Below are 23,335 nucleotides of genomic sequence, written 5' to 3'. Positions count from 1 at the left end.
CGTCGCGTTGGTACACCCGATCACGTGCACACTCATTTCCGGTCAGGTGTTGAGATGTGAACGTGTTGCCACAACTTGCCATAAGTTCAGTACGAGCCTTCGCGGCTGTGCTGCAGGCCTGATTATCAGGCAGAAAATCCGTTGCTCCTGCTCAAAAGGCTTCGACACACTGGTCGCAGAAATTTACGACGTGCTATCCACTCCGTGCGTAAGGAATAATCACTCAGTGCGATGAGTTCCGTGTCACTGAGAGACGATGCTGAGGTTGTCACGACGATGCAGGAACCTGGCTTTTCCTTCGAGACGTGAAGCAAATTTATCCGCACAGAAGATTGCACGGGTGCTGTACCGAAACTTTGATTTACCCGGGCATCACGACGTGGTATAATGTCTATGGCAGCCCTACCTGCTCTTCGCGAAGTCTCCATTCAAGAGCTTCTCGTAAGCGACCTGCCATCAAAAAGAATACATACAGACTATGATGTGGAACGCTGGAAATCAACTCGCGGATACCGGGACTATGGCTTGTTCCTCCGGCGCCTTAACGAATCTGTTGTGGGTTACACCTTGCCCTGGATTGAGCCAATGTCTGAAGTGAGTCGCCGTCTTGTCTATCTTATCAAACTCAATATTTGAGGACCCTTGCGCAGGCGACAGCATTGATGATCTCTACACTGGATATGCTAGACCGTTGGATCGATGAGATCCCTCCTCTACCCACTCCGCAGCGATTTGGTAACCTTGCGTTTCGTTCTTGGGGCAGACGCTTGGAAACCGTACGCATCTCTTCCACCTTTTTGTGAGACGCCCCGTCTGATGGTCACATAGGAAGCCGATACTCTTCTGACCTCGTTACTCCCCGCACAGCTACACCCAGCCATACCATATGTGGTACCGTACTTCCTTACGTCCTTCGGTTCGTTTATCCGCATGGATTACGGATCGGGTCACGAAGCGTCCTTCGCGCTGCTTCTATTGTGCCTTACGCTAATTCGCTTCTTCTTGCCTGAACCGATTTACGAGCGGGAACTCGTGCTCTGTGTGTTCGTCCGCTATCTGCGTCTCTGTTGGCGTTTGCAAGACGTCTATAATCTGGAACCAGCCGGAAGTCATGGTGTCTGGGGCTTAGACGATTCGCACTTCCTTGGCTACATATTCGGCAGTGGGCAGTTGCGAGGTGAGTTTGCTCTAACAGATTCGTTGACTTTCGTCTAATTACGTTTACTTTATAGATCAGACTGAAATTCCTGTCTCAGCCGTACTGCGCTCACCTCTGCCGGCGACCAACTTATACTTCATGCAGATCATGCGTATCCATGAGGTGAAGCATGGTCCCTTCCATGAACATTCATCTCAGCTTCATTCTATCGCTGTCGGAGTTGCTTCCTGGGCCAAGGTAAATTCAGGGTTATTCAAGATGTACGAGGTACGCGCAGGGTTCCGTTATCCAAGACCACCTTCACTTATGATTATCCTTTATCCGTCCCTGTAGGCAGAAGTGCTGGGCAAGCGCGTCGTGGTACAGCACTTACCTCTAGGGGGTCTGCTCGATTGGGACACGGTTGTCGCTTCTCACGTCCCACACTCGCAAGAACAAGCGACTTCCTCTTCATCATCCCACGCTTCCCTTGGAGGGCGTACACCAACTGCTCGGCATTCATCTATAGTAGATCCAGCAGCTAACATGGCAAGTATCACACCGTTTCCGAGTCACTCCACTTCGGTCGCAACCAGGTATTCAGATCCCTATCCACACCACAATAGGCCAGATGCCTGTGGGTCCATAGTGCCGTCCCGTATGCCCTTAGGACCGACCGCTAGCACGAGTTTGCGGCCGCGTTCAGGTCCAAGTCATATGGGTCCTCCCACTACGGCCAGCACCACTACTGTTACTAGCGATAGTGCCGCTCTCAGTCGAAGAGATCATCATGATAACGGTAACGAAGTCGGTGGAAAAGCATGATGATATACGGAGCTTGCGATAGATGCATGCTTCGCACTGTATAGTAACCGTTAGCACAAATCTCGTGTACTATGTAGCGACCAGTATGTGATTTGCGCTTTCGAGCCTTCACGGCGGTCCGATATGTGCACCGCCATGCGAGTGCTGGAGCTAATTTTGCTGTGCCACAATTGGCTCACTGCAGCGCACATGGCAGTGTCGGGGAACGCCGAGACAGTGTAATCGATGACAGAAAAACTGTGGACGCGACTCGTGCACGGCCCCCTCCCGTCGCCCGCAACGCTCAGCAAGACTCCCGCAACCTTTTGTCCTCTGTCGTCGTCCTGCTTTCTGTAGCTGCGACACAGAGACCCGTTCCTGCCACCATTCCTGACCAGGCGCGAAACGACGATCTTCGTCTCTTGACCCTTGAGTACGTAACAGAGCTTCAGTTGTGCTGTCCTGCTTTTCTGACTGTTGGTTCCAAGGTGGTCATCTGTCCGCGGTCCGTCCGGCTTCGACATTTATTCTGGTTATCGGATGCTCACCGGTTTTTGTTTAGGAGAACCTCCCTGACAGGCTTACACGATTCTGAAGTACGCACGTCGAAAAGGTTTCACTGCCTCGCTCACTATATTCCGCTTCTCTACCCGGCCAACTTCAACAGCTTCTCGAAACAGTTTCATCCTCGCTCAAAAGCGAGGACACCCCACCGCCACTGACGCAACCCATTTACCGTCCCTAGTCCGCTACGGCGGTAGGCTCGGTAATTTCGGGTTCAAATCCGTTGACCACTTTGCGCATTCAACCTTTCCGCCTTCGCTCATCTGAAGCAACTTTGGACCATAGCCCTGCTCTCTTATTCATTCAAAACAGCCGATATAGGTTCGCTTCTTCGTCTCACTGGTTCTCCAGAACCTATTCCTGTACCGGAATCAATGTCTCAACTTGAGGTTCTCGCCGCTCTAAGCCCTGTTGCTTTTGAGTACGATGTGAATGCGTGCTCCTCGTCTCTTCCAGCCTCGTTTCCGCGTTCCCACCAGGAGAGGATATTGGCGAATGCATTGATCAATGGTTTGATAACCGCCCCCCATATCGCCCACGGGCACGATACCCCCCTTGCGAACACTCAGGATGGCGAAGCTCAGGATGATGCCGATGTGACCATTCCTGGACTCCCCCCTCTGCTTCGTGGGCACCCGAATATCCATCTAAGGAATGGCGTTATAAACGCCCTTCATCTTGCCATCGCCGGCGAGAGCGACGCAGAGAAGGCGTTCTTCGTGGCAGATCTCAGCCGAGTGCTGCAGCAACACAAGCGATGGATGGCCAACCTGCCGGAAATCCAACCTTTCTATGGTAAGTCTGAGCCCTGACCTGTCAACGTCATGTCTGAGTTGGTTGTTGGCTAGCTATCAAATGCAACCCCGACCCCTTTGTCCTACGCCTTCTCGCGGGCCTCGGCGCAGGGTTCGACTGCGCTTCCATGGGAGAAATATCGCAAGTTACGAACGTCGGCGTCGACCCCTCCAGGATCGTCTTCGCGAACCCATGCAAAGCCGTGTCCTTCATCCGTAACGCAGCCAAGGCTGGCGTTGACATGATGACATTCGACAACACCGACGAACTATACAAGATCGCACGCTGCCATCCATCTGCCAAACTGGTCGTGCGCATCCTAACAGATGACTCAAAGAGCCTGTGCAGGCTGGGCCTGAAGTTTGGCGCGCCGCTTGTCACTGTGCCTTCGTTGCTGGGAAAGGCGAAGGAGCTGGGATTGGATGTCGTTGGTGTGAGTTTCCATGTGGGAAGTGGGTGCTACGATTCGTTGGCTTTCGCAGACGCCGTCATGCGCGCTCGTTCGGCATTCGACATGGGCAAAGAAGTCGGGTATGATTTTACCCTCCTCGACGTTGGAGGTGGCTTCGAGGATGACACCTTCGAGACTACAGCTTCCATTCTGAAGAATGCGATCAATGAGCACTTCCCGGACAGGGCCCACATCAGAATAATTGCGGAGCCTGGCAGGTTCTACGTCTCCAAGGCATTCAGTATCGCGGTGAATGTGATCGCTCGTCGCGCACCTCCGACTTTGGAAGAAGATTCCCCTGAGGATGATGTGGACCCTGAGCACCCTAGGGTGATGTGTGCGTCTGTCTCATTTGGTCGGACCTTGGTACCATTTCGCTGACTAAAGCTCAACTTCAGACTACATCAACGATGGCGTCTATGGGTCCTTCAATTGCATTCTATTTGATCACCAAGCTCCGCAGCCGTATGTGCTATCGCTGAACGGCTCTTTCCATGTGCCCGCGAGCGTGCCTCTCCGTGCAAGCAGCGTGTGGGGTCCGACTTGCGATTCTATCGACTGCGTCTGTCCGGTGACGCAGCTTCCCAGCAGCCTGCAGGTCGGAGATTGGCTTGCGTTTGACAACATGGGGGCATACACCCTGTGTGCGGCGAGCCAGTTCAATGGGTTCGACGTCAGCAAGGTTATCTATACCGCTGGGAGCGGAGTCAGCGCGGTGGAGGTGCGGGATGTGCTGAGGGCGTTTGAAAGTTAGTTTGTCGTGCAGGATGGCGTGGCTCGGAAACTGCCTACTGTGCTATATAGTATACGCGATTGACATTGATGGACATTGGCAGCCTCATGTGAGCGAACGCGTGCCGGCGGGGCTGGTTCGCACGATCTCGGTTCCGTTCGGGGCCGCAGTCGAGGGTGGCGGCCACGAGGACAAGGCACGGGCGGGATAAAGGTGTAAGGTCTCAGGGTCATCCTCCCCGTGACGTATTCGTCTTCGCCCTCGAGGCCGGAGGATCTGCAACTTGATCGAAGACTAAAGGCGTGTAGTCCCTCTTTCCGCTTTTGGTCGGTTCACCCTGGCAGCGGCCGCCCGGGCCCCAATCCTTCCGGGCGTCCACTAGAAGCAACAGAATGTGTATAGCCTGTCGTTCACTCCGACCCGCCAGGTGCTTAGCCAACATACAACTCTATTTTCTTGCCACATGGACACATGCGTACGTGACCCTCCGCTAAGCCGCCGCTCACTTGACACCGACAGTTGAGCTTGGGCCTTGCCACCGCTTAATCGAATATCAGCCCCGTCCGCAGCAAGCACCGGGCATCCCCTGCCCCAGATGACATCTCGTCAGCGTGTGTGTCGACTGAGCGATCCATACATCACGTCGAGTAGCAGTCGCCACCGTGGGTCAATGAGGGAAGTGGATATCCATCAATTGCGGCTGCGGGGAAACCACCCCTCGCCTTCGTCTTCGGCGGCTTGAGCTTATTAACCGGACTACTGCCAGCGTCCCGCGAAAGACCGACCACGGCGGGTGTGCTCGCAGATGTGGATCTGACTGCACCACATTTCTGATCGTGGTCCGAATTTCTGTATCTAACCGGTCCAGCCGAGGCTCGGTGCCTAATCTGTCACAGTTTCTAGCAGCCCTTCCTTTCGAAGGGAACGACTCGGCGACGGTTCGAAGCCAGAGCCGCTGTGACTATATATTCTTGTCGCATCGGTGATGAAAGCCCATCAGTCGTAATCTCCCGTCGGTACTGCGTGCGTTGCTATCCCTATTGAGAAACAGGTCTCGCCTTATCGTGGTGTTCTGCGCCTCTGTTCCGCAGTTTCGTTCACGTCGTGATCCCCGCGCGCTGAGTCTCAAATCGCTCCTATTGAGGTGAGCTGATGAACTCTGTTTTTCTATTTGTCCGCAATCCTTGACCACTCCCTCACCCGCGTCGCAGGTCAATGGCCCTGGGACGTAATCGTTCCGCCAGCATGTCGTCTGGCTTACTCTTGGTGAGTTCAGTCGTTGGGTGATACACACATCAGCGTATGAACTGAGTCAACTTCTCGTCATAGGATCCAATGCCTTCTGCGAGCACCGAACAGCCCAACGTGGGACCGCGGTTCCGCCCGTATGCAAGCCCCAATCATCATGTCACCAAAGGTCGCTATATTACAAGCAATGATCCTCGAGGTTATATGTGAGCTGGGGCTGTCAAGGGGCGTTTTCTGTATACTGACGTCGTGTTCAGACCTGTGTACGAGTACCCGCTGAACGGTCAATGGATCATGCTTGACATGGATGACGGTTATGTCCTCTGGACTGGCATCTGGAAAGGTCAATAGAGGCTCACAAAACCTAACCGTTCGAGCAGCTTACTAATTTGGTATGGTGTTTGTATTACAGCTTTAGGCAACAATAAAGGTATGCTCAATGGGTTTGCGAACTCTCGCTCAGGCACTAAACGCTTGGTGTTGCAGCTGACATCGTCAAGATCATAGACTCACAGCCGGATCTCGCGTCACGACTGCGTCGCGTGCGTGGGGGCTACTTGAAGATTCAAGGCACATGGATGCCTTACGAAATTGCGCTTCGTTTAGCACGCCGGTGAGTCGCTGGCTTGCCCACCATCAAGGCGTCGTGTCGCCGACTACAACATACGTAGTGTCGCGTGGACTATCCGCCACGATCTTGTGCCACTGTTCGGGTGAGTTCTCGGCTATCAACTTCCTGTTAAGACAATAGCTGACCATGCTCTGTTAGCCCGAACTTTCCCAACACATGTTTATCCCCAGACCAACCAGGATATGGCCAGATTGTCAGCCCGGGTACCGGGAAACGTAGAGCCCGTCGTACCTATCAAGGCGACGTGGGCGATTCGAGGCATAGCTGGACGGTGATCTCCCCTGTTCCTGGATCCTCCCTACCGATTGCCACTCCAAACGCTCACAGTGGTCAAATGTCGTCTCGTCCACTCAATCAGCCGCCTTTGTACCATGGGCCAGCGTCAACAGGTTGCCTACCGGCGGTACAATCCGAGTCGCCAGTTATGCTCCATGTTCCGTACGTCGAGAGGGCTCAACATCCTTCGTACTCCGCAACGCCGTTGTATAGCTCGCGCGAACTGGACAGTCATCGCGGGAGGTCGCCGTCTTCGGACGGGGGCGCTTCTATGCGATACTCTCCTTATCCTCATAATCCATTGTCATCTCACGAGGCCGCCCATCGCTCCCTCCATTCAGCTGCTATAAATCTGCCTTCGATTCAGGCTCGAGGAGAGGATTGTGAACGCTCAGGAGCCATCACACTTCCGCCTATCTCCGCAATGGACGCCGGGCGCCACCACGGTTTCGACGACTCCATAGCCATCCTAAGACGTCTACAGGCCGAGGATGAGGAGCCTCACAGTAGTGCTGAGTCGCTTTCTCATCAGCGCCGCCATACGATCCCCGACTTACGGTGAGAGACGTGTGCAATTATTCTGGGGACGCGTGGGCTGACGCGGCCATCGAACGTGTAGCTCCGATCCATCATTTGGTCATGGTCGCGTGCCGTCTCTGACCTCCTCGTCCCCCGCCAGCTCGGTCTCTACAGTCTCTCCTCTAATCCCAACGTCTCTTGACCGCCCGGCAGCCAACGACATCCCAGCCGCAAAGAGCAGCCTATCAGCTCAGCTATCTCCCATCTGGGACCGACAATCGATGCGTCCGCCTCCTCCCCTCCTCACTGAATCCATGCGTGATTTTTCGGAGCGACTCGTTGAGAGGCATCACGTCGGCGCAGCTCCGGACGACCAGTCTTACAATCCAGAAAAGCGCGCTTGGCGTCCGTGGTAGGTGATGAAAGCACGCCTTTACGGCCGTGCGGTGCGCGCTCGCTTTCTTATCTGCCGTGACACTATAAATTATGCCGTCGGGTCTACTCTAGAGCATTGCTCACATGTATAATGCATCGCGTAGTGTACCTCTGTGCTGTAATACTTTCCAGCCAGTGATGCAATGGAGCACCATCGGAGCTCTCCCTTATCGCTTTTCATTTATGTGGGGTCGAGGATGCGGCGTGTCTTGCCGTCAGGACGTCGCCTGCATAGGGTCACCGGTGAGTGCTTCAGGATCGACCCATGTCGAGGTCGCTTCCTCGGCTATCAGATAACATAGTGGAGAGACCCTGTCTTCTCTGGTGGATAGTCGGGTGATTTCTCTCTTAGTTATCGGAGTCTTGCAAACGAAACATAGAGGCAACAAAAAACATAAAGTACTGCTAATGAATTTGCGACAATGAGAGGACAGGTAAGCGAGCGAGGAGCAGAGAGAGCCCTCAGTGCGGCTTCGAGAAAGCACGGGAGATGGAGACGGTATCTGCCGGGGGAAGAGAACACTCATTCAATGAGGCTGTCGTGCGCGAGGCAGCAAAGAAGGAATCCAGAGGATTGGAAGGTTCATTGCTATTGTTGACGAGGGTCCAATGACCAGACCACGCCCACGGGTACTTCCGACACTCAGGGAATGGACGGACCGCCGACATCGAGTAACCGCGCTCAGTGGGACCGGAGAACGAGGGCTTCGACGTATCATCTGGTGCTCCGAGCACCCGCGTTTGTGCAGTCTTCTTACCGGAGTTCGGAGATCAGGATGCGAGGGGGTTTGTGTGGGGGAGGCCGTATGACCGGACGAGAATTGAGGAAGATGGGAGGTTAGTTTGTACATCATGAGGTTACGCGAGGAAGCTCACTCATGGGGTAGGCAGTACTGGACGTGGCGAGTCCGCAGCGAGCAATTTGCCAGCGTCACAAGAATGGACAACCCATGTGCCTTGGCAGTCCCTTGATTCGTTAGGTTGCATTTGGCGTAAGCAATTGAAAGCACCAGTGGGTGGGGTCAATAAGAAGGGATCGCGCAATAGATGTGACATGTTATCTCGTACTTCCATGTGCCATGGATGCAACCGTTAAAGACAATGAACCTTCTGCTTATGGCTGGCCACGGTACGCTCAAAACAAAGGCGCGACAAAGGAACGCATCCTTCTCGGTGCATTATGACTGCTTGGAGGCAAGGACTTGGAGCACACTCACGGCTCCATCTCCAGTCTTGAAAGAAGATTGGTGTGTTTCCGCGCTCGGTTATCCCTGAAGCTAATATATTTAACTGACATCGTAGAGTAGGAACGAATCTTTTACGTCCATTTTATAACAGGCCGTCATCACGGTTTATAGTCAAGCAAGGGTGCTCAATTAGGGTGACTGAGAAGGAGAGTGTCAACAGCGAATCATTACGTACATATCGCACGCCATGCCACATTCGGAGGCCATAGAAGAGTCCATACCTCTGAGAACGCGAAGACGTTCAAACGTAAGCAGACGCAAAAAGGGTCAAGTCCTTCGACTTCGTCATATATCCACATCTTGCTGGACTTTATCTGATGATCGTAACCTGACGCAGGATCGCTTGAATGTGGCGTCTTAGAATCTGAGGAGATATAGGCCTCGCTGCGGTGTCTGTGCTCATCATGCAATCATGCCAGCGTGCGAGAGTCCGATTGCAGTCCCAGTTCTTGTTTACTCATAAGTGATATGATAATCCTCGCGTTGGTGGCTTTCCAAGGAACCCCACGCATTTAACTCTCCAGTCAAGAGCAGGCAATTCAGCGATACCAAAGCCCTTGAAGGAATCGAGCTTGGGCCATCGTAAAGTCTCAAATGCATAAATCTGATGGCTTACTGGCTTTGAGTCATTCTGTTGGACATAGAGCCCGTTTCAAGCAGCCAGCATGTGTCAGAGGTGAACACAAACGCGTACCACACTGAGGCTTAGCGCTCAGGCGGTACAGCGCGTACCAGTCACCTGACCGTGTAACTCAGCATCATCTGTTCGGGTCGCTGTGCCCTCGCTACTCTCTTTGCAGGATCCGGAGCGATCAGAGGTGGGTCTTCGCCATTAATTGCTCTCTCCATTTCGCTCGCTGACATCGTTGTTTCAGGCCGTCCAAACGAGGGCGAACGGGCTCAACTTGAAGCTCCTGGATCGACTCAGTTTTTATCACGGCGTGAACGGTCTCTCGCAGGAGTCGGTGCCGGATCCCCTGCATATACTGCCTTTCCGTCCTCAATCGCCACATTCGTTAGGTGAGTTTGTGTTCATGGATACGTCGTTGCAAACTTTTCAGTCTCGTTATCGTGCCACCGGTACGGGGTGGCGCCTTGTGGCGGGGCTCTTTCAGTGTGCTGCAATCCCTCGTGAGGGCGCACTGTCTCAGGTGTACATGTCCCTTCACATCTTCATGATCTCCATCCGATTCAGAATTGTACCTTCCGCCTTGTTTAAAGAGCTCTACTGGGCTGGGGATGCCTGATTGTCGCGCTTGCGGGTCGAAACATCAGACTGTCATCATCGGCGGACCCATTCCTTGTCTTGGTCCCACATCATGTTGATCCAGTAAATCTGACTTGTGTTGTCGATGCAGAGATCTCTGTTTTTGCTTGCTTCAAAACCTTGACCTCTGTACACTATGTCGACCGAGCGTTCGCTGCCTACTCTGCCGGCCCCAGTTTCTCCCGGGCTCAACTATTCTCCATCTATGAAACATGATCCAAACTTGAAACCCAATCCCCATCCCTATGCTGTCAAGACGACTACCACCGCACTGCTTACCCGATCCAACTCTACCGGATACAACGTGAATGCTGCACATCATTTTTACGTACCGCTGTCTCCCAAAGCCAACTACAGTCCAGAGGGCAGGAAAGGCCACAGGGCGTCAAAGTCCGTGAATGTTGTCACTGAGTCTCCCAGTCGTTCTCTGCGTCCACTTCCCATACCCCCATCGCTTACCAACCATGACACTCCAACAACTGAAGAACACGGCAGTGCTAGTCCGCCAGAACATCGTAAGAAACGCGCGGAGACGCTGCCAACATACCCCGTCGATGAAGAGCAGCAAAGCTCTGTGCCTATGGAAGACTTCCCCTCCAATCCGAAAGTTTGGACACCTTCCCAGCTATCCACCTATCTCGTCATGGCGCTCCGAGTGACATCACGGGGGAAACCAGGCGAGTCTGAACCTGTGGTCCTTCCCCTTCGAGTCGCCAAAGATATCGCCGCCTTTGCCAAGGCAAAGATGATCAGCGGGCGCACGTTCCTAAGGCTTGCAGAGGCCGACTTGGAGGAGTGAGTGACTCTCGAGTATGGCGTTGAATATGCCCCTCATTTTCTTGACCACCCAGAATGGGTATGAACAAGAAGTGGCGCGAAGCCATTCTATCAGCATCCCATGATCTCCGCCAGAACGTCCTGAAGGGCCGCATCTGGGGACCCGAGGCGTCTCCGAACTCATCTCCTGACACGGCATTCTTCTCGCGACCGTCATACAACTCCTCGGGGAGCTCACTTGAGCTATCTGCGGATGAGGGTGAGAATGGAGACGGTGCATCTCGCTTGCGACGTTCCCGGAGCGGAAGAGTGATTCGGATGGTGGCATCCTTCGAGCGGACCGGCAGCTTCAGCTCGAATGACAGCTTTGATGACAGTCCTGACAAAGAGAACGACTCGATCAGAAGTGAAGAACCTGCTGGCGAGCCATTGCTCCAAATCCAAAGCTCCGTCGAGCAGCCGTCTGTGCCTGGTGACTTGCCGGAGAAACTCGCAGAAGACGGTGAGCCAAGCATAGAGGCGCTTCTGATGGCATCCGGGTCTCAAGAGCTTGTCGAGGGCCCTTGGGGAGCCCGCGCGTGGGAAGAGCTCGATCTCGAACCTGGAGTAACCGTAAAGCGGATCTCGGACCTCGGGCCATCGGACCAAGCGGATGAGATGCAGAGAACGGTTCTTGGTGTTAACAGAAGCGGCAGCCGGCGGGATAAGGGAGAGAGGAGAGTAGTCACCGCCGTCTTTACCCCCGCCGAGTCTCACAATACCCTCGAAATATGCGACAGCGCGGGGACGCTCGTGATTGCGGAGGATTGCACCGAACATCCGCTGATGGGCCCTCACACGGAATCCCAGGCTTTCTATGATCAGGAGGAACGTCTTGAGAATGAGCTCGCAGCTACTCGAGCCCTTCTCGAAACTTTCCGCTCGCGCCTTGAAGTTGTCGAACAGAAGGTGACCGATCTGGAGTGTCTGGAAGAGGAGCGTGAACGCTCGCGTGCGATGGAACCGTTGCCGAACGGCTGCGCTATCACCTCAACGTCAGGGCTCCAGCAGGAACGCGACCAAGCACTTCTTGTAACAGCTCCCGAATATGATTCGGCTACAACCCAGCGCTTGTTGCCAGCGAACCTACGAAGCCTCGATCTCATCCGCAGTGCAATTTCTGGTCCCTCGGATGCTACGCGTAACGACGACGACGATGAGGATGGTACCGACCCATCTTCCCTCGTTGGTTTATCGTCCTATGTGCTACTGGTCGGCTTTGGTGTCTGCGCAGTTGTTCTTCGCGTGGTTTTCAGACGGATTGCAGGCAGAAATTCCTTGAGTGGATGGAAGAAGTAGCCTCAGCATCTGCCATTTGAGGAAGAGGTCACGGATTAGCCCAAGCTTAAGCCTGCAGTCCTCGGTTCCGTGCGGCTTCCCAGTCTCACGCCCTGACATGATAGTTACGACCTTTGTTGACGTGTGATCACGACCTTTGACGACCACAACCCACAATCAACCCACAGTGCTGATTGTATACGACTTCTCTCATCCTGCGTTCCTGGATTTGATTCATCTTGTTCTTGGCCCTGTTTGGCAGAATACATCGATATTCTCGGACAACACTTGATCTCGTGCGATGCTATATGTGGACTCTGCCGCTCTCATTATCCAAACTTTGATGTTGTAGTCTTTATCGCTTATCATGAACCCACCGTTCTAGAAAACGATTGTCTTTTACGTGTCGTCCGCCGGCTCCGCGTCGTCTGCACTGACGGCATCACTACTGACAGCGAGCGAAGTAAGCCCATACTCTAAAGAGCATACGTCAAAGTTAGTGCCACGCATCGACTCGCGTAACGCGATATACGACGCCGAATACGATGTTGCCCTCGTCGCATCGACTCGCATGACGCGTATATACGACGCCGAGTACGATGTAGCCTGCGTCGCATCTCCTTGAAACTCTGCTCATTTCGCTGGACGTTCCGACAGCAGGTATGTCTATGAACGATGAAACAGCAGAGGTGGTGTATCAATTGCAGCTGAGGTGAGCGTTGTCCACCACTTCCACATGGACACATTTCCTCGAGCGGTAATGAACTCATGAAACACCAGCTTTGCGCAGAATTACTGCATTGTCGCGGCTGCTGGTATGCAGTTCCCCTTGCAGGTCGACATACTTTTCGTTCTCATATCATGAACGATGCAGCGCTCGTCCTCTATGATAATCTCTTGACGATCTCGCAAGAGGCTGAACTTATATGGGCTCGCAAAAGAACCGTTGCAAGTACACTGTTCGCGCTCAACAGATGGTTCAGTATCGGATACGCGGTGTCCATGATACTGCTCATTCCTCAATGGACTACCAGTCAGGTGAGTGCGTTCACCATTCGATCGAGCATAATAGGATCTCCATAATCTCCGTTCCTAGAGGTACGAGGCAGTGTTGTGCAATCGCAATACTCAAAATTTCACATAACACATTTTCAGCTGTGCGGTGGTCAACCTTCTGTTCCCAGGGTTTCAGCTACTTTTATCTGTTGTATGGGCCGGTGAGTTGTGTATCGACTGTCGTCGCGGCGTCTCATGAGTGATATTCTACAAGTTTTCTCTGCTCTTCGTGTTTTCGCCGTTGGCCATCGAAACTTTCAAATTGCCTCCATCACTCTGGTGTTGAGCCTGGTGCCTGTCGGCACAAACCTTGTGAGTCCGGACTGCTGACCAACCGCAGATGCATGTATTGACAGTGCAAGCAGTTCAGCGATGTCAGAGCGTCGTTCTCCACTATTGACGTGCCAGGTTTCGGCATTGCATGTAATGCTGGCAGTGATATCTCCGCAACGACCAGTACTATGTGCGCCGTCTCTTTCTTGAGTTTGATCGTTGCATCATGTATCTGCTCAACAGATGTGCGGCGATCCTTTCATTTCACACGCTAGTAGATACTGAAGACGCGGCTGTGTTGCAGTGCTGATAATTACGCGCTCGTGCCTGGTCGCTTCTGATACAATCGTATTGGTTGTAACCTGGATGAACACGTACAGAATCAAGAAGGAAGCCGTCGCTGTTAACATGAAGGCGTCCATCGTGACTTTGTTGTTGAGAGATGGTACGTCCTCCAGCATGCATCAACGACGGTCGTATCGCAGACGTTATACATTGTCTTCAGGAACCATCTACTTTGCGTAGGTTTGAGCATGCAATGTTCGAAGAGCGACGACTTATGATGATTGCCATCCATCAGCGTACTTCTTGTCCTGAACGTCGCCCATCTTGTGTTGTCCCTCACGAATGTAACGTCCTCTTCTATTTCGCAAGGGCATCAAAACTAATGCAGAGCCAGGTGTTCTTGGACATCACCTTTTTCGTCACATCGTTCGTGTCAGCTTCTCGTGGATTCGCTATGAACTTGACACCCTGACAACACCACAGGTTGTCCTCCATCATCATCTCCCGCTTCCTTCTCAACCTTCGCCAAGTCTCGTCTACGGACGACGAGTCATTGGATGGCGGGCCATCCTTCGTCCGCTCTTCCCCGTCGACGGTACGGTTCCCTGCCTTCGTTGGCAGCATGGGCGCGCCCCTTGACCATGAGCGACACTCGCTCACAATTAGCACTCTAACGTCCACGGACGGTTCGGAGTGCTCATGCATGAGCAACGAGTCCTGTGCGCACTGTGTGGAACCGGAAGATGTATCGGGAGACTGTAAAGGCGATGAGCTGATTCATTTGGAAGAGGAGTCCATAAGTAGGTCAATGGACGGAAACAGCGAGTGCTGATGTGAGCTTTGGTCCATTGAAGGATGGGTGGATATAGGGTGGATACCAGATGCTTGTATAAACAGTACGATTTAGGCACCGTGCGCTGGCGCATGTAATGACGAGGATATTTAACGATACGTGCATACATTTCAAGCAATGCAGCGGCATTGCTATCATGACTGTTCTCTTCTTTCTCAGTCCACTGATGGTGAGACGCACAACGATGCTGCTCAAAATATCGTTCCGTGACATCAAGAATTGGTTGTTGATACAGTCTCGTCACAAAGGACAACTAAATAAGCAAGGATTGTATCGATACACAGATTCGCTGACTTCTTGTGGATATCGGGGACTGGCCCCCCATTCAGTGACCAAAACAAATATGTGGAAGCATCTATTATGAAGAATAGTTCGCAGCAAAGCATGATACCACAATGAAATAAATTGTTCTAGCATTAGAGGCTGAGGACAAACGCATCAGCCATCCACACGCTGGAGAGGATCGAAAGACACATACCCTATCACTTGCATCAAGAGGAAGCCGACTGTCGCAACGACCTACAAAAATCCGAACCGTTCAGACCTGCAACCCTCAACTGAACTGCAAATAACATACCATCATGGCGATGATGCTAGCAGGGACGCCATTCTTGAGGAAATCAACATTAGTCAAGTACAGCTGACCCATCTCATCTTCTTGGTTCGCGCTGTGTAACGTGGCGTGAGCATATCGCAGACCAGATGAACTGTTCTTAGCTTACGCTGTCTGGTTCGGGAAGCCGGAAACAGGCATGCCCATTCCTGTCGAGCACAACAGGCCAGTAAGGAAAATCAAAAGATTCTCCCTGTTTCCTGGCATGTTGCTGCCAACTTCCTTGGCGATCGGTACCAGCAGCACACTGGCGATAGTATGGCTGATGAACGTCGACACAACCTGAGAGAATTCGTGAGCGGAAACACTACCTCAAAATATCGTTCAAATGCTCACCAGGACAATGAACGACAGCACGAGGACGACAGTATAGAGCGACAGGCCCGAGATGAGCTCTCGGATCTTGTCGTCCATTACATCTAATAGACCGCTAGAGGTGACCCCTTTGCCAAGGGCGATACCGCCCATCGCGAGGAAGACGACCGTCCAGAGGAACTGCTCGAAGTCCTCCTGCAACGAGAGTCAACATTGGGTACAGAGGATGCTAATACAGGACCATACCTTCTTCAGGACGCCTGTAGAGAAGAACGCCACAATCGGGATTATTGCAACGATACCCATGTCCCCCACGAGATCTTCGATCTCATGCTCAAAGCACCAAAGAAGGATCGTCACTAGACACACGATGGAGACCCAGTACTGCTTCGCGGTGAAGTTCTCCTTCGGGGCACGGATGGGCCTTATCTCAAGTTCACACTCTCCATCTGGCGAACGGGAAGGCCGGTACGTCACGAGAAGTAGCACCCAGATCAGCAAGATAGAGACGCCAGAGACCGGGAGGGCTACCGCGAACCAGCTCGCCCAGTCTAGTGGAGGGTCCATGGCTGCAAGAGCGATGAGGTTCTGTGGAGAGGAGATGGGCGAACTCTGTCCACCAATGTTTGCTGCCAGTGCAATGCCTAGCTGCGGCGAGAATCATCACACCATCAGTCAAGAGCTCCCGTAAGGGTATATGAATGAGTACGTACAATCAGGCAAGGCGCAAACTTCGATTTAGCAGGCAGTGTCCGCAGGATCGGCTGTGACGGCATGAGTGGTTGATATCAATATGTGACAAATAGGGCAACAGACCTGGATCAACGAGAAGCACAGAGTCGGTGCCGCGACGTTACTGGCATGATGTGAGCGAACAACTGGACTGGCATCGTCGAAGCAACTCACCTTATCCACATACTTGCGAAGCACGCGACACCCATGAACGCAAGCAATACAACACTCGGTCTTGTGCCCGCCAAACTCAGCACCTTCGTAATCAGTACACGGTCGATGGCAGTCTTGCTCAATGCAGAAGCGATTGTGAAGCCACCGATCAACAGCATGATCGTCGGCGAGAACATCATGGAGAAAATGTACCTGCAACATATCATCAGAACGATCTCTGCAGCAACACAACAAGCTTAACTCACTTCGTCGCCTCAGATGTGCTCAGACGCCTCTCCTCATCATCAGACGAACGGATGACCCGCAGACACACAAGCAATAGCGGGACAAGGATGGATGTCACGAACAGCGGGATCGCTTCCGTCGCCCACATGATCGTCGCGAACACCAATATCGCGAAACACCTGTTCGCCTCCACCCCATCGATAGTTCGTACATTCAACAGTATGGCAAACGTTATGAGCGACAGCAGCAGGTACAATTGTTTCGCCGTGAGCCGAAGGCGTCCCGCGCGTGTGCGCACATCGAGCAAGCTCTTCTCGGGCTCGAGCACGAGCGAGCCGCCGAGGGCAGCGGGGCCTGCGGTATCGGTCTCGCCGCGCCGTGCTTGTCCAATCATCTGCCGCCAGACGGTGTCGCGCTCCCATGCAATATGCTCGCGCTGATGCAGCTTGAGCTGGCGCTGCGCCGCGGGGACGTCCCCGTGTGTCACGCACTTGGCGTAGAGCTGGACGAGGGAGGCAATGACGCCGGATAGCTTGTCCTTCGAAGCTTGAGTGAACGGTGTTGCCTGCTCGACGATGTCGTGGAGGTAATGTTCTTGGAGTTCGCTATCAGTCACCTTGTCGTACCTGCAAAGGGTTAGGGAATGTATGCGATGCAAAGCGCTGAAGCACACGTACTTTTTCAGAATCTTGCGGAACCCGGAATAGTTGAGCTCGACGTAAGACCTGAGCGACGTGATGGACAGGTAGAGATTTGTGATACGCCGCTTGAACAAAAGCTGGATGTCCATCGCGTAATTGTTCTTAGCTGTCCATACTGTTGGCGGGGCGCCGAGCGACGTAATGCTGTCCTTCATACGATTTAACTTGCTGGAGAGGCCGCGTGTCGTGTTCTGAGGAGAAGCCGACGCCCCAGTTGCATGGGATCCGGATGATTGTGCCGATTGCTCGACATACTGGGAGCGAAGGGAGGCGATACTGGCTTCCAGTTCACCGTGATCATCCGCTGACGACAAGCTGTACCGACGGGCATGCGCCGACTCTAACCTCTTCTTGCTTCCTGATGACAATGCTGAGGGTGAGTGGGAGTGCAGGGATTAGAAGGCTTACCTGGAACGTGAGGAGCACCCATAGCGTTGCTCAGAGACATAGAATGCTGACGATTTGGATGACGGGATGGCGAACGTGTGGGTTCTCGGCTCCGGAGTGGACTATTGAGGCTGTGGATGTCCTCGTACTCTTCATCTTCATCTTCGTCGTCATCGGTGTCAGCATCCGTGTACTGGTGGCCCGCATCAGGACCAACCTCCTCCTGTTGTTCCACGAGTCGCTCAAGCTGTTTGACCTCGTCAAGCAACTCCTTCTCCTGGGCCTCGTAGAAGATGCAGATCTTCTTGAGCTCTCGGTCGAGAAGAGGGACAAAGAGGCTGTCGGTGGAGAGGTGGTCGACTGGATGGCCTATTAGGGCAGTTTCCTCATTAGCCTCGAGGTCGTGGCCTTCGAGGAGAGATTCTCCAAGGCCAGCTTGTTGCTTCTCGAGCTGGTAGACGGCTTTCTTGAGGGCATCATAACTTCGGGATGTCAGTAACTTATCGACGTGTAGATCAAATATATCTGCGTCTCACGCTATGTATTCGTCCCACCACTCGGGGACGGCGTTGAACTTTAGAGACGAGCTAGAGACTATGTCAAGAGTCAAGAGCACCGGAGCACAGAGGCACATACCTGAACTTCATCGCAAACGCAGAGATATCAAAGCCAGCGACGGGACCCCGACGACGAAGGGTCGTCAGTGGAATGGATTCCGGGATAAGATGCGTCGTGGTGGCTGCTGTCGGCGAGCCGCCAAATGTGCAAATCCAAGTATGGGCGTTTGCTGGGCGGAGCAACCGAGGTTTTCACGTGGACGGGAATAAGATGCCTGCAGGCGAAGCCTTCGTCCGCGAGAAGTCCCCGAGGAGTAGATTGAGATGAAATGACCGTGAGTACGTGGCTCGACGTCGCCCGGAGTGGTAGGCAGTGGAGAAAATCGTAGGAGGAGAGCGAAATGAGCGGTGGCTGAGATGATTGGGGAAGCGCTCGCGTGCAGCCGCTTGAAAAATGAACGCGATTTGTACGATGGTAAGACTTGACAAGTCGTGGGAACTCTTACTTCCGTTTGTAATCAATTGGATCATTGCTTTTGATCCTCCCGTTACCCCGCACCTCGCAGCCCGACTCCCCGCCTCGGGCCTACCTCACGCCAGAACACTTCAAGGGGCTGCTCGTTCTCCTGTCATAGTGCCTCTCTCGGTGTGCTAGAGTTCTGGTTGAGTTTGATATAGCGAATATCGCTACTAGGTCTGCTAGAAGAATCGTTCAGTTATTCCTGGCACTTCGTTAGACTGAGGACACGGTTCCTCTTTGGCCGATGCCCGACAACGACAACTCTTCTACAAACGCTACTCCTTTGAATTTCTCGGATCCGGAACTACAGGAGAAGGTACATGTCTTATCATCCCAGGCGGAACCGAAGGATGGTCGGTACGTTTGAATTAACTGATCGATTTGCCATCGGTTGACCGCGCCGTCGATACCAGACCAATAGAAGAGCTGCTACGGAGGTCGGTGCCACAGTTGCTCCTCCATCATCCTGACACGTCTGATCTATACCCTCACTGTCATCAGCACTGGAAGTCTCCAAGGCCACGAAGCTCTCCGTCTACGAAGGTGGTTCAGTGCCCATCGGCTCGATGCCATCCACGACCTGAATGAGTACGGCCGCAGCCTTTTCGAAGGCGATTTTGCACGCGTCAAGGCAGACTGGTTCGGCCGCCTCGCAAAACTACTTCCCGAGACCAACTCCGAGTTTGTTGCTCGCGAGGCCGCCGTCCAGGATCTACTAGCACTACGCTGGGGCGAGACGAGAGTCCCTATTTACACCCTGCTCCTCCTCGGGACACTCCATCATCCAGATGCGCGCCTTCACCTCCTCGATATCGCGCGCTGGCTCGTCTCGGAAGTAAACCTCCCCGTCGAGGCAGAAGACATATGTGGCTCTACGGCGCTTTATCACGCGCTATCGACCAAACCTGCGTTCGACCCTGAATTCGCGCAGATCTTGTACGACGCAGGGGGAGACGTAAACCATCGGAATCGATACGGCGCGACGGCCGCGCACGACATCACACTCATCTGGGAACCGCGGAACGCAGAGCTCGTGCAGCGAGCAGCGGACGCGCTCGCGTGGTACCTCGAGCGCGGCGGCAACATCGACATCAAGGACAATGACGGCCTCACGGCGCGGATGTGCGTCGACAGCACGCGCAAGCTCGCCAGCCGGGGAGTGGAGCATATGGCGACATGGGACGTGGTGGATAGGGAAGATAAGCGGCGGAGGCGTATGAGGGACGAGATCTGCACGTTTTGCGGGAGAGGGTCCGAGGGAGAGAACGTGTTGCTCGTCTGCTCGCGATGCAAGAAGGCGCCATACTGCTCGCCGCCGAGGCAATGCCAGCTATATGACTGGCCAAGGCACCGGAAGCTCTGCAAGCCGCACAAGCCATCATCCCATCAGAGCGCCTCGAAATATTTTGGCGCACAGCTGCATGAGTGAGTTTGTCATTTTCTGTCTTGTGTTGCTCTGGTTGACGAGAATGCTGCTTCCCCGTATGTATGTCTACGAGACACGCTCGCGAGTACGCTGCGCCCGCGCCAGCATCAACACAAGGTCCCTGCCGAATCCGAGGAGGCCGAAAGCCAGTAGATTACGCTGTACCCGCCATACATGCTCTCCACGTAGACTTACAGCAAGGCGGATTGCGGACTTCTCGGGTGATACGAGGGATGGAAGTCATGCCAAGTTATATGATCAGATTGTTTACTGAGGATAGGACTCTGGATTCTGTGCATTCTTTTTTGTTTGTGATCAACGCCGCATATATTTAGACAACACGGCCCGAATATGAAGTATAGTCTATATACTAATATACTCGGTCGCGCATGCTCGTGCTGAAGTCTGTGAGTGGTTTTCTGCACAGCAATCATCAATCATGCGTCAAGGTGTAAAAGTTTGCCAAACAGCTGGATAGGATCTGGACGTGTTGCTCTAGATAACTCTGGATTGTGAGCCCAATCCTTGAGCTTGAAATTTGAAAGCTGAAGCTGAAGATTGATCATCACATGTAGGGCGCGCGGATTCAGCTCGCTTCACAAACTTGTTATTCTACCTAGTTGCCACGCCGAGCGCCAGTCGAGCGCCTGGAATGGTGTGGCCAGCCGATGCATGTACTCGATCGGTCTGTCGATCGGCCGTGGCGTTAATTGCATAACTTCAGTAGCTATGTAATGCCATGACGCGTCGCTTGGCATTCCGATTCGAGCTCGGTAAATACATAAACACATTCTGCTTTCAAGTTTCTTTGCGAACCACGGCCTCGTTATTCATCGCCGCTGAAGCAAGCTTACCATCGCATACATATCCTGCCATGACGGTAAGATATCCCGGTCCCATCTCAAGTTGGCTCCATCATGTTGAGAGCACGCGTTCAGCACGAAGTTCGGGACAAGGAAGGACATCCCATCAAGGTTGGCGACGAGGTGTTCACCCGTATACGGGGTGGAACGCATGAAGGAAAGGTGGACGGCGGTACTTTGTTCTTCGTTTGTTCTTTTCAGCTGAGAAAGCCTGGTGACAACAGGTAGAAGCGGTCCTCCGGACGGAGGAAGACATCAAGAATGCTGGCGACCTTGGCATCACTGTAAAGCACCCGCCTAAGGTAACAGAAAAGATTCTCACTGTGTCGTGGACTCGTCACTCACCATCGCTTCTCCAATAGGTCATCTTCACAGATCAAGTGAGTATGCTACAGTGTCCTCTGAGCGACACGACTGATCAGAGGATGACAACTGAAAGCACGGCCATCGCGTATCACACAATCCGGAAACGCTTTCGCATGTTGGAGAGGGTTCGGGTTGAACCTCGTCCCTTGAGATATTGGGAGTTGACGCTGAGAAGGACGAACGCGTGGCCTGTGTCTTGTAGCTATCTGCTTTCTTGTATGTGAGATCGACATGGGAAAGGTCCGGTTGCAAGCTTTGATGCACTGATGGCCCGGTGTCGAGAGAAGATGACGCCTGTGTGGTCGAGTGATGATCTGCACTGTCGATCAATAGTAGGGTCTACGTGCAGACAGCGCTGCATTCCCGCTACATACTTATCATAGAAAGAACAATGGACGTTACGCACATGGCAACTGCCTTCAATGCTCCGAGCATCTCAACTTGTGCAACTTGGTTCTTGGAACGGCCTGGAGTGTCCCGAGACAAGCACGTGCAACAGCATTACTAAATCCGAAGCGAAAATTGGAACGGCGATCGTATTGTTCCTCTTACTTACTGCTATCAGTAATCGCATCTCACTCCCTCACTTGAACCATGCCCGGCCCTATCCAACGTGTCCGAGCAAAAAGGACACATCATCCGTAAGTGCTAATGTGAGGCTGCTGGACAACGATCAATGACACCTGACCGTTCTACGTAGCGACGTCTTCGGGGACATTCCCGGTGTCGAGGTTGGGACGCGCTTCGAGAGTCGGTACGAAAACACATTTGTCGTTGGCGTCCTCCAGATCGCTGAATGAAACGAATGAACAGGCTGGCTTGCAGCGACTCCGCCGTGCATCCCGGCATCATGGCTGGAATTTACGGAAGTAAGGACAAGGGCGCATACAGCGTGGTGCTGTCCGGCGGCTATGACGACGACGAGGATGAAGGAGAAAGTTTGTGAGTAAGAAACTTCAACGGGTCCATTGCAGCTTGCTGAACTCGACACTTGTCAGTGTATACACTGGCTGCGGGGGTAGCGACAACAAGGTGAGGTTCACACGGGTCCTCGCAGGAAACCAACGCTCAGTCAGAGCCTGATTTAGACCCGCATGGGCCCGCAACTATTCGACCAAACATTCGGCAACAGCAGAAACAAGTCTCTGTTGGTATGTAAGGCGAGATCACGAAAAATCTCGGATCTGACTGCGAGTATAGATATCGTCGAAGACGGGGAAGCCCGTTCGTGTTGTAAGGGGTTATAACCTTGATTCTGACTGGGCTCCAGCAAGTGGGTGAGTAGGTTTCCGCGAAGAAATTGTACTGGACGCGATGTTAACTGCGCTGCGGATTATAGGTACCGTTACGACGGGCTCTATCGCGTCGTGGATGTGCGTCTAATTTCATTGGTTCCGCTAACGAACCACTGAGTCATTGCGCTAACCATTGATGACAGGCATGGAGACAGAAAGGCAAATCTGGGCATCTAGTCTGCAAATACGAGTTTAAGGTATGCCTTTCACACGGATTTCCTCAAGTATAATACTGATGGCATTCGAACACTGTCTCGATAGAGACTACCAGGGCAGACACGTATTCCCCGCCGGGAGGGTTTCGTGCGAAAAGTCAACACACAGCCCCGGACAAAGCGACAGTACAGCCCGATTCCGGAGCCAAAGTTCGAGGGAATACCCATCCCCGCGTCGAGTGCAGCCGCAGGTTCCTCTACCCTCCCAGCATCGAGACAGGCTCCATCCGACGGCTCTGCGCCCACGCACTCCCAATTGCATCTCGTTCCATACAAG

At 53.2% G+C, this 23,335-nt stretch overlaps 10 protein-coding genes across 10 annotated transcripts; 9 read left to right on the top strand and 1 right to left on the bottom strand.

Annotated features, from left to right (window-relative positions):
- Positions 1 to 91: 91 nt before the first annotated feature.
- On the top strand, positions 92 to 2,069 carry LAESUDRAFT_726270 (PTPA-domain-containing protein). The gene is made up of 6 exons (XM_040908994.1): positions 92 to 226; positions 283 to 594; positions 651 to 776; positions 829 to 1,177; positions 1,233 to 1,426; positions 1,493 to 2,069. The coding sequence occupies exons 2-6, from the start codon at positions 388 to 390 to the stop codon at positions 1,961 to 1,963; spliced, it is 1,347 nt and encodes a 448-aa protein (XP_040763808.1). The 5' UTR covers positions 92 to 226; positions 283 to 387; the 3' UTR covers positions 1,964 to 2,069.
- Positions 2,070 to 2,880: 811 nt separating this feature from the next.
- LAESUDRAFT_654444 (uncharacterized protein) lies at positions 2,881 to 4,506 on the top strand (the record flags this gene model as incomplete). The annotated part of the gene is made up of 3 exons (XM_040904482.1): positions 2,881 to 3,301; positions 3,355 to 4,089; positions 4,151 to 4,506. The coding sequence occupies 3 exons, from the start codon at positions 2,881 to 2,883 to the stop codon at positions 4,504 to 4,506; spliced, it is 1,512 nt and encodes a 503-aa protein (XP_040763807.1).
- Positions 4,507 to 5,820: 1,314 nt separating this feature from the next.
- Positions 5,821 to 6,450, top strand: LAESUDRAFT_737109 (DNA-binding domain of Mlu1-box binding protein MBP1; the record flags this gene model as incomplete). Its single annotated transcript, XM_040910759.1, has 5 exons — positions 5,821 to 5,939; positions 5,991 to 6,076; positions 6,146 to 6,163; positions 6,220 to 6,346; positions 6,405 to 6,450. The coding sequence occupies 5 exons, from the start codon at positions 5,821 to 5,823 to the stop codon at positions 6,448 to 6,450; spliced, it is 396 nt and encodes a 131-aa protein (XP_040763806.1).
- Positions 6,451 to 10,244: 3,794 nt separating this feature from the next.
- On the top strand, positions 10,245 to 12,223 carry LAESUDRAFT_714458 (uncharacterized protein; the record flags this gene model as incomplete). Its single annotated transcript, XM_040907068.1, has 2 exons — positions 10,245 to 10,903; positions 10,960 to 12,223. The coding sequence occupies 2 exons, from the start codon at positions 10,245 to 10,247 to the stop codon at positions 12,221 to 12,223; spliced, it is 1,923 nt and encodes a 640-aa protein (XP_040763805.1).
- A 649-nt stretch (positions 12,224 to 12,872) lies between these two features.
- LAESUDRAFT_195841 (uncharacterized protein) lies at positions 12,873 to 13,386 on the top strand. Its single transcript, XM_040901535.1, has one exon. It carries the CDS (start codon positions 12,971 to 12,973, stop codon positions 13,283 to 13,285), a length of 315 nt encoding a protein of 104 aa, XP_040763804.1. The 5' UTR covers positions 12,873 to 12,970; the 3' UTR covers positions 13,286 to 13,386.
- A 67-nt stretch (positions 13,387 to 13,453) lies between these two features.
- Positions 13,454 to 14,648, top strand: LAESUDRAFT_759600 (uncharacterized protein; the record flags this gene model as incomplete). Its single annotated transcript, XM_040912611.1, has 7 exons — positions 13,454 to 13,570; positions 13,624 to 13,721; positions 13,912 to 13,976; positions 14,037 to 14,052; positions 14,112 to 14,160; positions 14,211 to 14,248; positions 14,300 to 14,648. The coding sequence occupies 7 exons, from the start codon at positions 13,454 to 13,456 to the stop codon at positions 14,646 to 14,648; spliced, it is 732 nt and encodes a 243-aa protein (XP_040763803.1).
- A 211-nt stretch (positions 14,649 to 14,859) lies between these two features.
- LAESUDRAFT_700933 (Sodium/sulfate symporter) lies at positions 14,860 to 18,790 on the bottom strand. The gene is made up of 14 exons (XM_040906432.1): positions 18,453 to 18,790; positions 18,353 to 18,403; positions 17,838 to 18,298; positions 17,406 to 17,787; positions 16,749 to 17,354; positions 16,504 to 16,695; positions 16,414 to 16,453; positions 16,311 to 16,361; positions 15,844 to 16,245; positions 15,619 to 15,792; positions 15,392 to 15,564; positions 15,247 to 15,337; positions 15,148 to 15,188; positions 14,860 to 15,092 (listed from the first exon to the last, which is right to left on the bottom strand). The coding sequence occupies exons 1-14, from the start codon at positions 18,461 to 18,463 to the stop codon at positions 15,086 to 15,088; spliced, it is 2,682 nt and encodes an 893-aa protein (XP_040763802.1). The 5' UTR covers positions 18,464 to 18,790; the 3' UTR covers positions 14,860 to 15,085.
- Positions 18,791 to 18,927: 137 nt separating this feature from the next.
- LAESUDRAFT_700931 (uncharacterized protein) lies at positions 18,928 to 20,716 on the top strand. Its single transcript, XM_040906431.1, has 3 exons — positions 18,928 to 19,250; positions 19,307 to 19,330; positions 19,395 to 20,716. Exons 1-3 carry the CDS (start codon positions 19,138 to 19,140, stop codon positions 20,320 to 20,322), a joined length of 1,065 nt encoding a protein of 354 aa, XP_040763801.1. The 5' UTR covers positions 18,928 to 19,137; the 3' UTR covers positions 20,323 to 20,716.
- Positions 20,717 to 21,188: 472 nt separating this feature from the next.
- LAESUDRAFT_680079 (uncharacterized protein) lies at positions 21,189 to 21,952 on the top strand. The gene is made up of 5 exons (XM_040905721.1): positions 21,189 to 21,199; positions 21,258 to 21,344; positions 21,407 to 21,484; positions 21,545 to 21,562; positions 21,622 to 21,952. The coding sequence occupies exons 1-5, from the start codon at positions 21,194 to 21,196 to the stop codon at positions 21,682 to 21,684; spliced, it is 252 nt and encodes an 83-aa protein (XP_040763800.1). The 5' UTR covers positions 21,189 to 21,193; the 3' UTR covers positions 21,685 to 21,952.
- Positions 21,953 to 22,353: 401 nt separating this feature from the next.
- Positions 22,354 to 23,073, top strand: LAESUDRAFT_654259 (SRA-YDG; the record flags this gene model as incomplete). The annotated part of the gene is given in 6 exon segments (XM_040904473.1): positions 22,354 to 22,490; positions 22,547 to 22,619; positions 22,637 to 22,699; positions 22,749 to 22,825; positions 22,888 to 22,921; positions 22,987 to 23,073. The coding sequence occupies 6 exon segments, from the start codon at positions 22,354 to 22,356 to the stop codon at positions 23,071 to 23,073; spliced, it is 471 nt and encodes a 156-aa protein (XP_040763799.1).
- Positions 23,074 to 23,335: the final 262 nt, after the last annotated feature.

Source organism: Laetiporus sulphureus (genome assembly GCF_001632365.1).
Source record: "Laetiporus sulphureus 93-53 unplaced genomic scaffold LAESUscaffold_22, whole genome shotgun sequence".
NCBI lineage: Eukaryota > Fungi > Basidiomycota > Agaricomycetes > Polyporales > Laetiporaceae > Laetiporus > Laetiporus sulphureus.
Note: the sequence above shows the minus strand (reverse complement) of the source record. Positions and strands in the feature narration are given on the sequence as shown.

Bases quoted from the DNA above. Each gene is read 5' to 3' on its own strand.
- LAESUDRAFT_680079 (XM_040905721.1), top strand. The intron at 21,345-21,406 runs GTGGACGGCGGT...TGGTGACAACAG, and splicing joins GTGGAACGCATGAAGGAAAG to GTAGAAGCGGTCCTCCGGAC.
- LAESUDRAFT_700931 (XM_040906431.1), top strand. From the start codon at position 19,138: ATGCCCGACAACGACAACTCTTCTACAAACGCTACTCCTTTGAATTTC. The intron at 19,251-19,306 runs GTACGTTTGAAT...CGTCGATACCAG, and splicing joins GCGGAACCGAAGGATGGTCG to ACCAATAGAAGAGCTGCTAC. The intron at 19,331-19,394 runs GTCGGTGCCACA...CACTGTCATCAG, and splicing joins ATAGAAGAGCTGCTACGGAG to CACTGGAAGTCTCCAAGGCC.
- LAESUDRAFT_195841 (XM_040901535.1), top strand. From the start codon at position 12,971: ATGAAACACCAGCTTTGCGCAGAATTACTGCATTGTCGCGGCTGCTGG.
- LAESUDRAFT_726270 (XM_040908994.1), top strand. From the start codon at position 388: ATGTCTATGGCAGCCCTACCTGCTCTTCGCGAAGTCTCCATTCAAGAG. The intron at 777-828 runs GTACGCATCTCT...ATGGTCACATAG, and splicing joins GGGGCAGACGCTTGGAAACC to GAAGCCGATACTCTTCTGAC. The intron at 1,427-1,492 runs GTACGCGCAGGG...CCGTCCCTGTAG, and splicing joins GGTTATTCAAGATGTACGAG to GCAGAAGTGCTGGGCAAGCG.
- LAESUDRAFT_700933 (XM_040906432.1), bottom strand. The intron at 16,362-16,413 runs GTCTGTTGCCCT...ATGCCGTCACAG, and splicing joins TGTGCTTCTCGTTGATCCAG to CCGATCCTGCGGACACTGCC. The intron at 15,793-15,843 runs GTATGGTCCTGT...CTCTCGTTGCAG, and splicing joins CTACAGGCGTCCTGAAGAAG to GAGGACTTCGAGCAGTTCCT.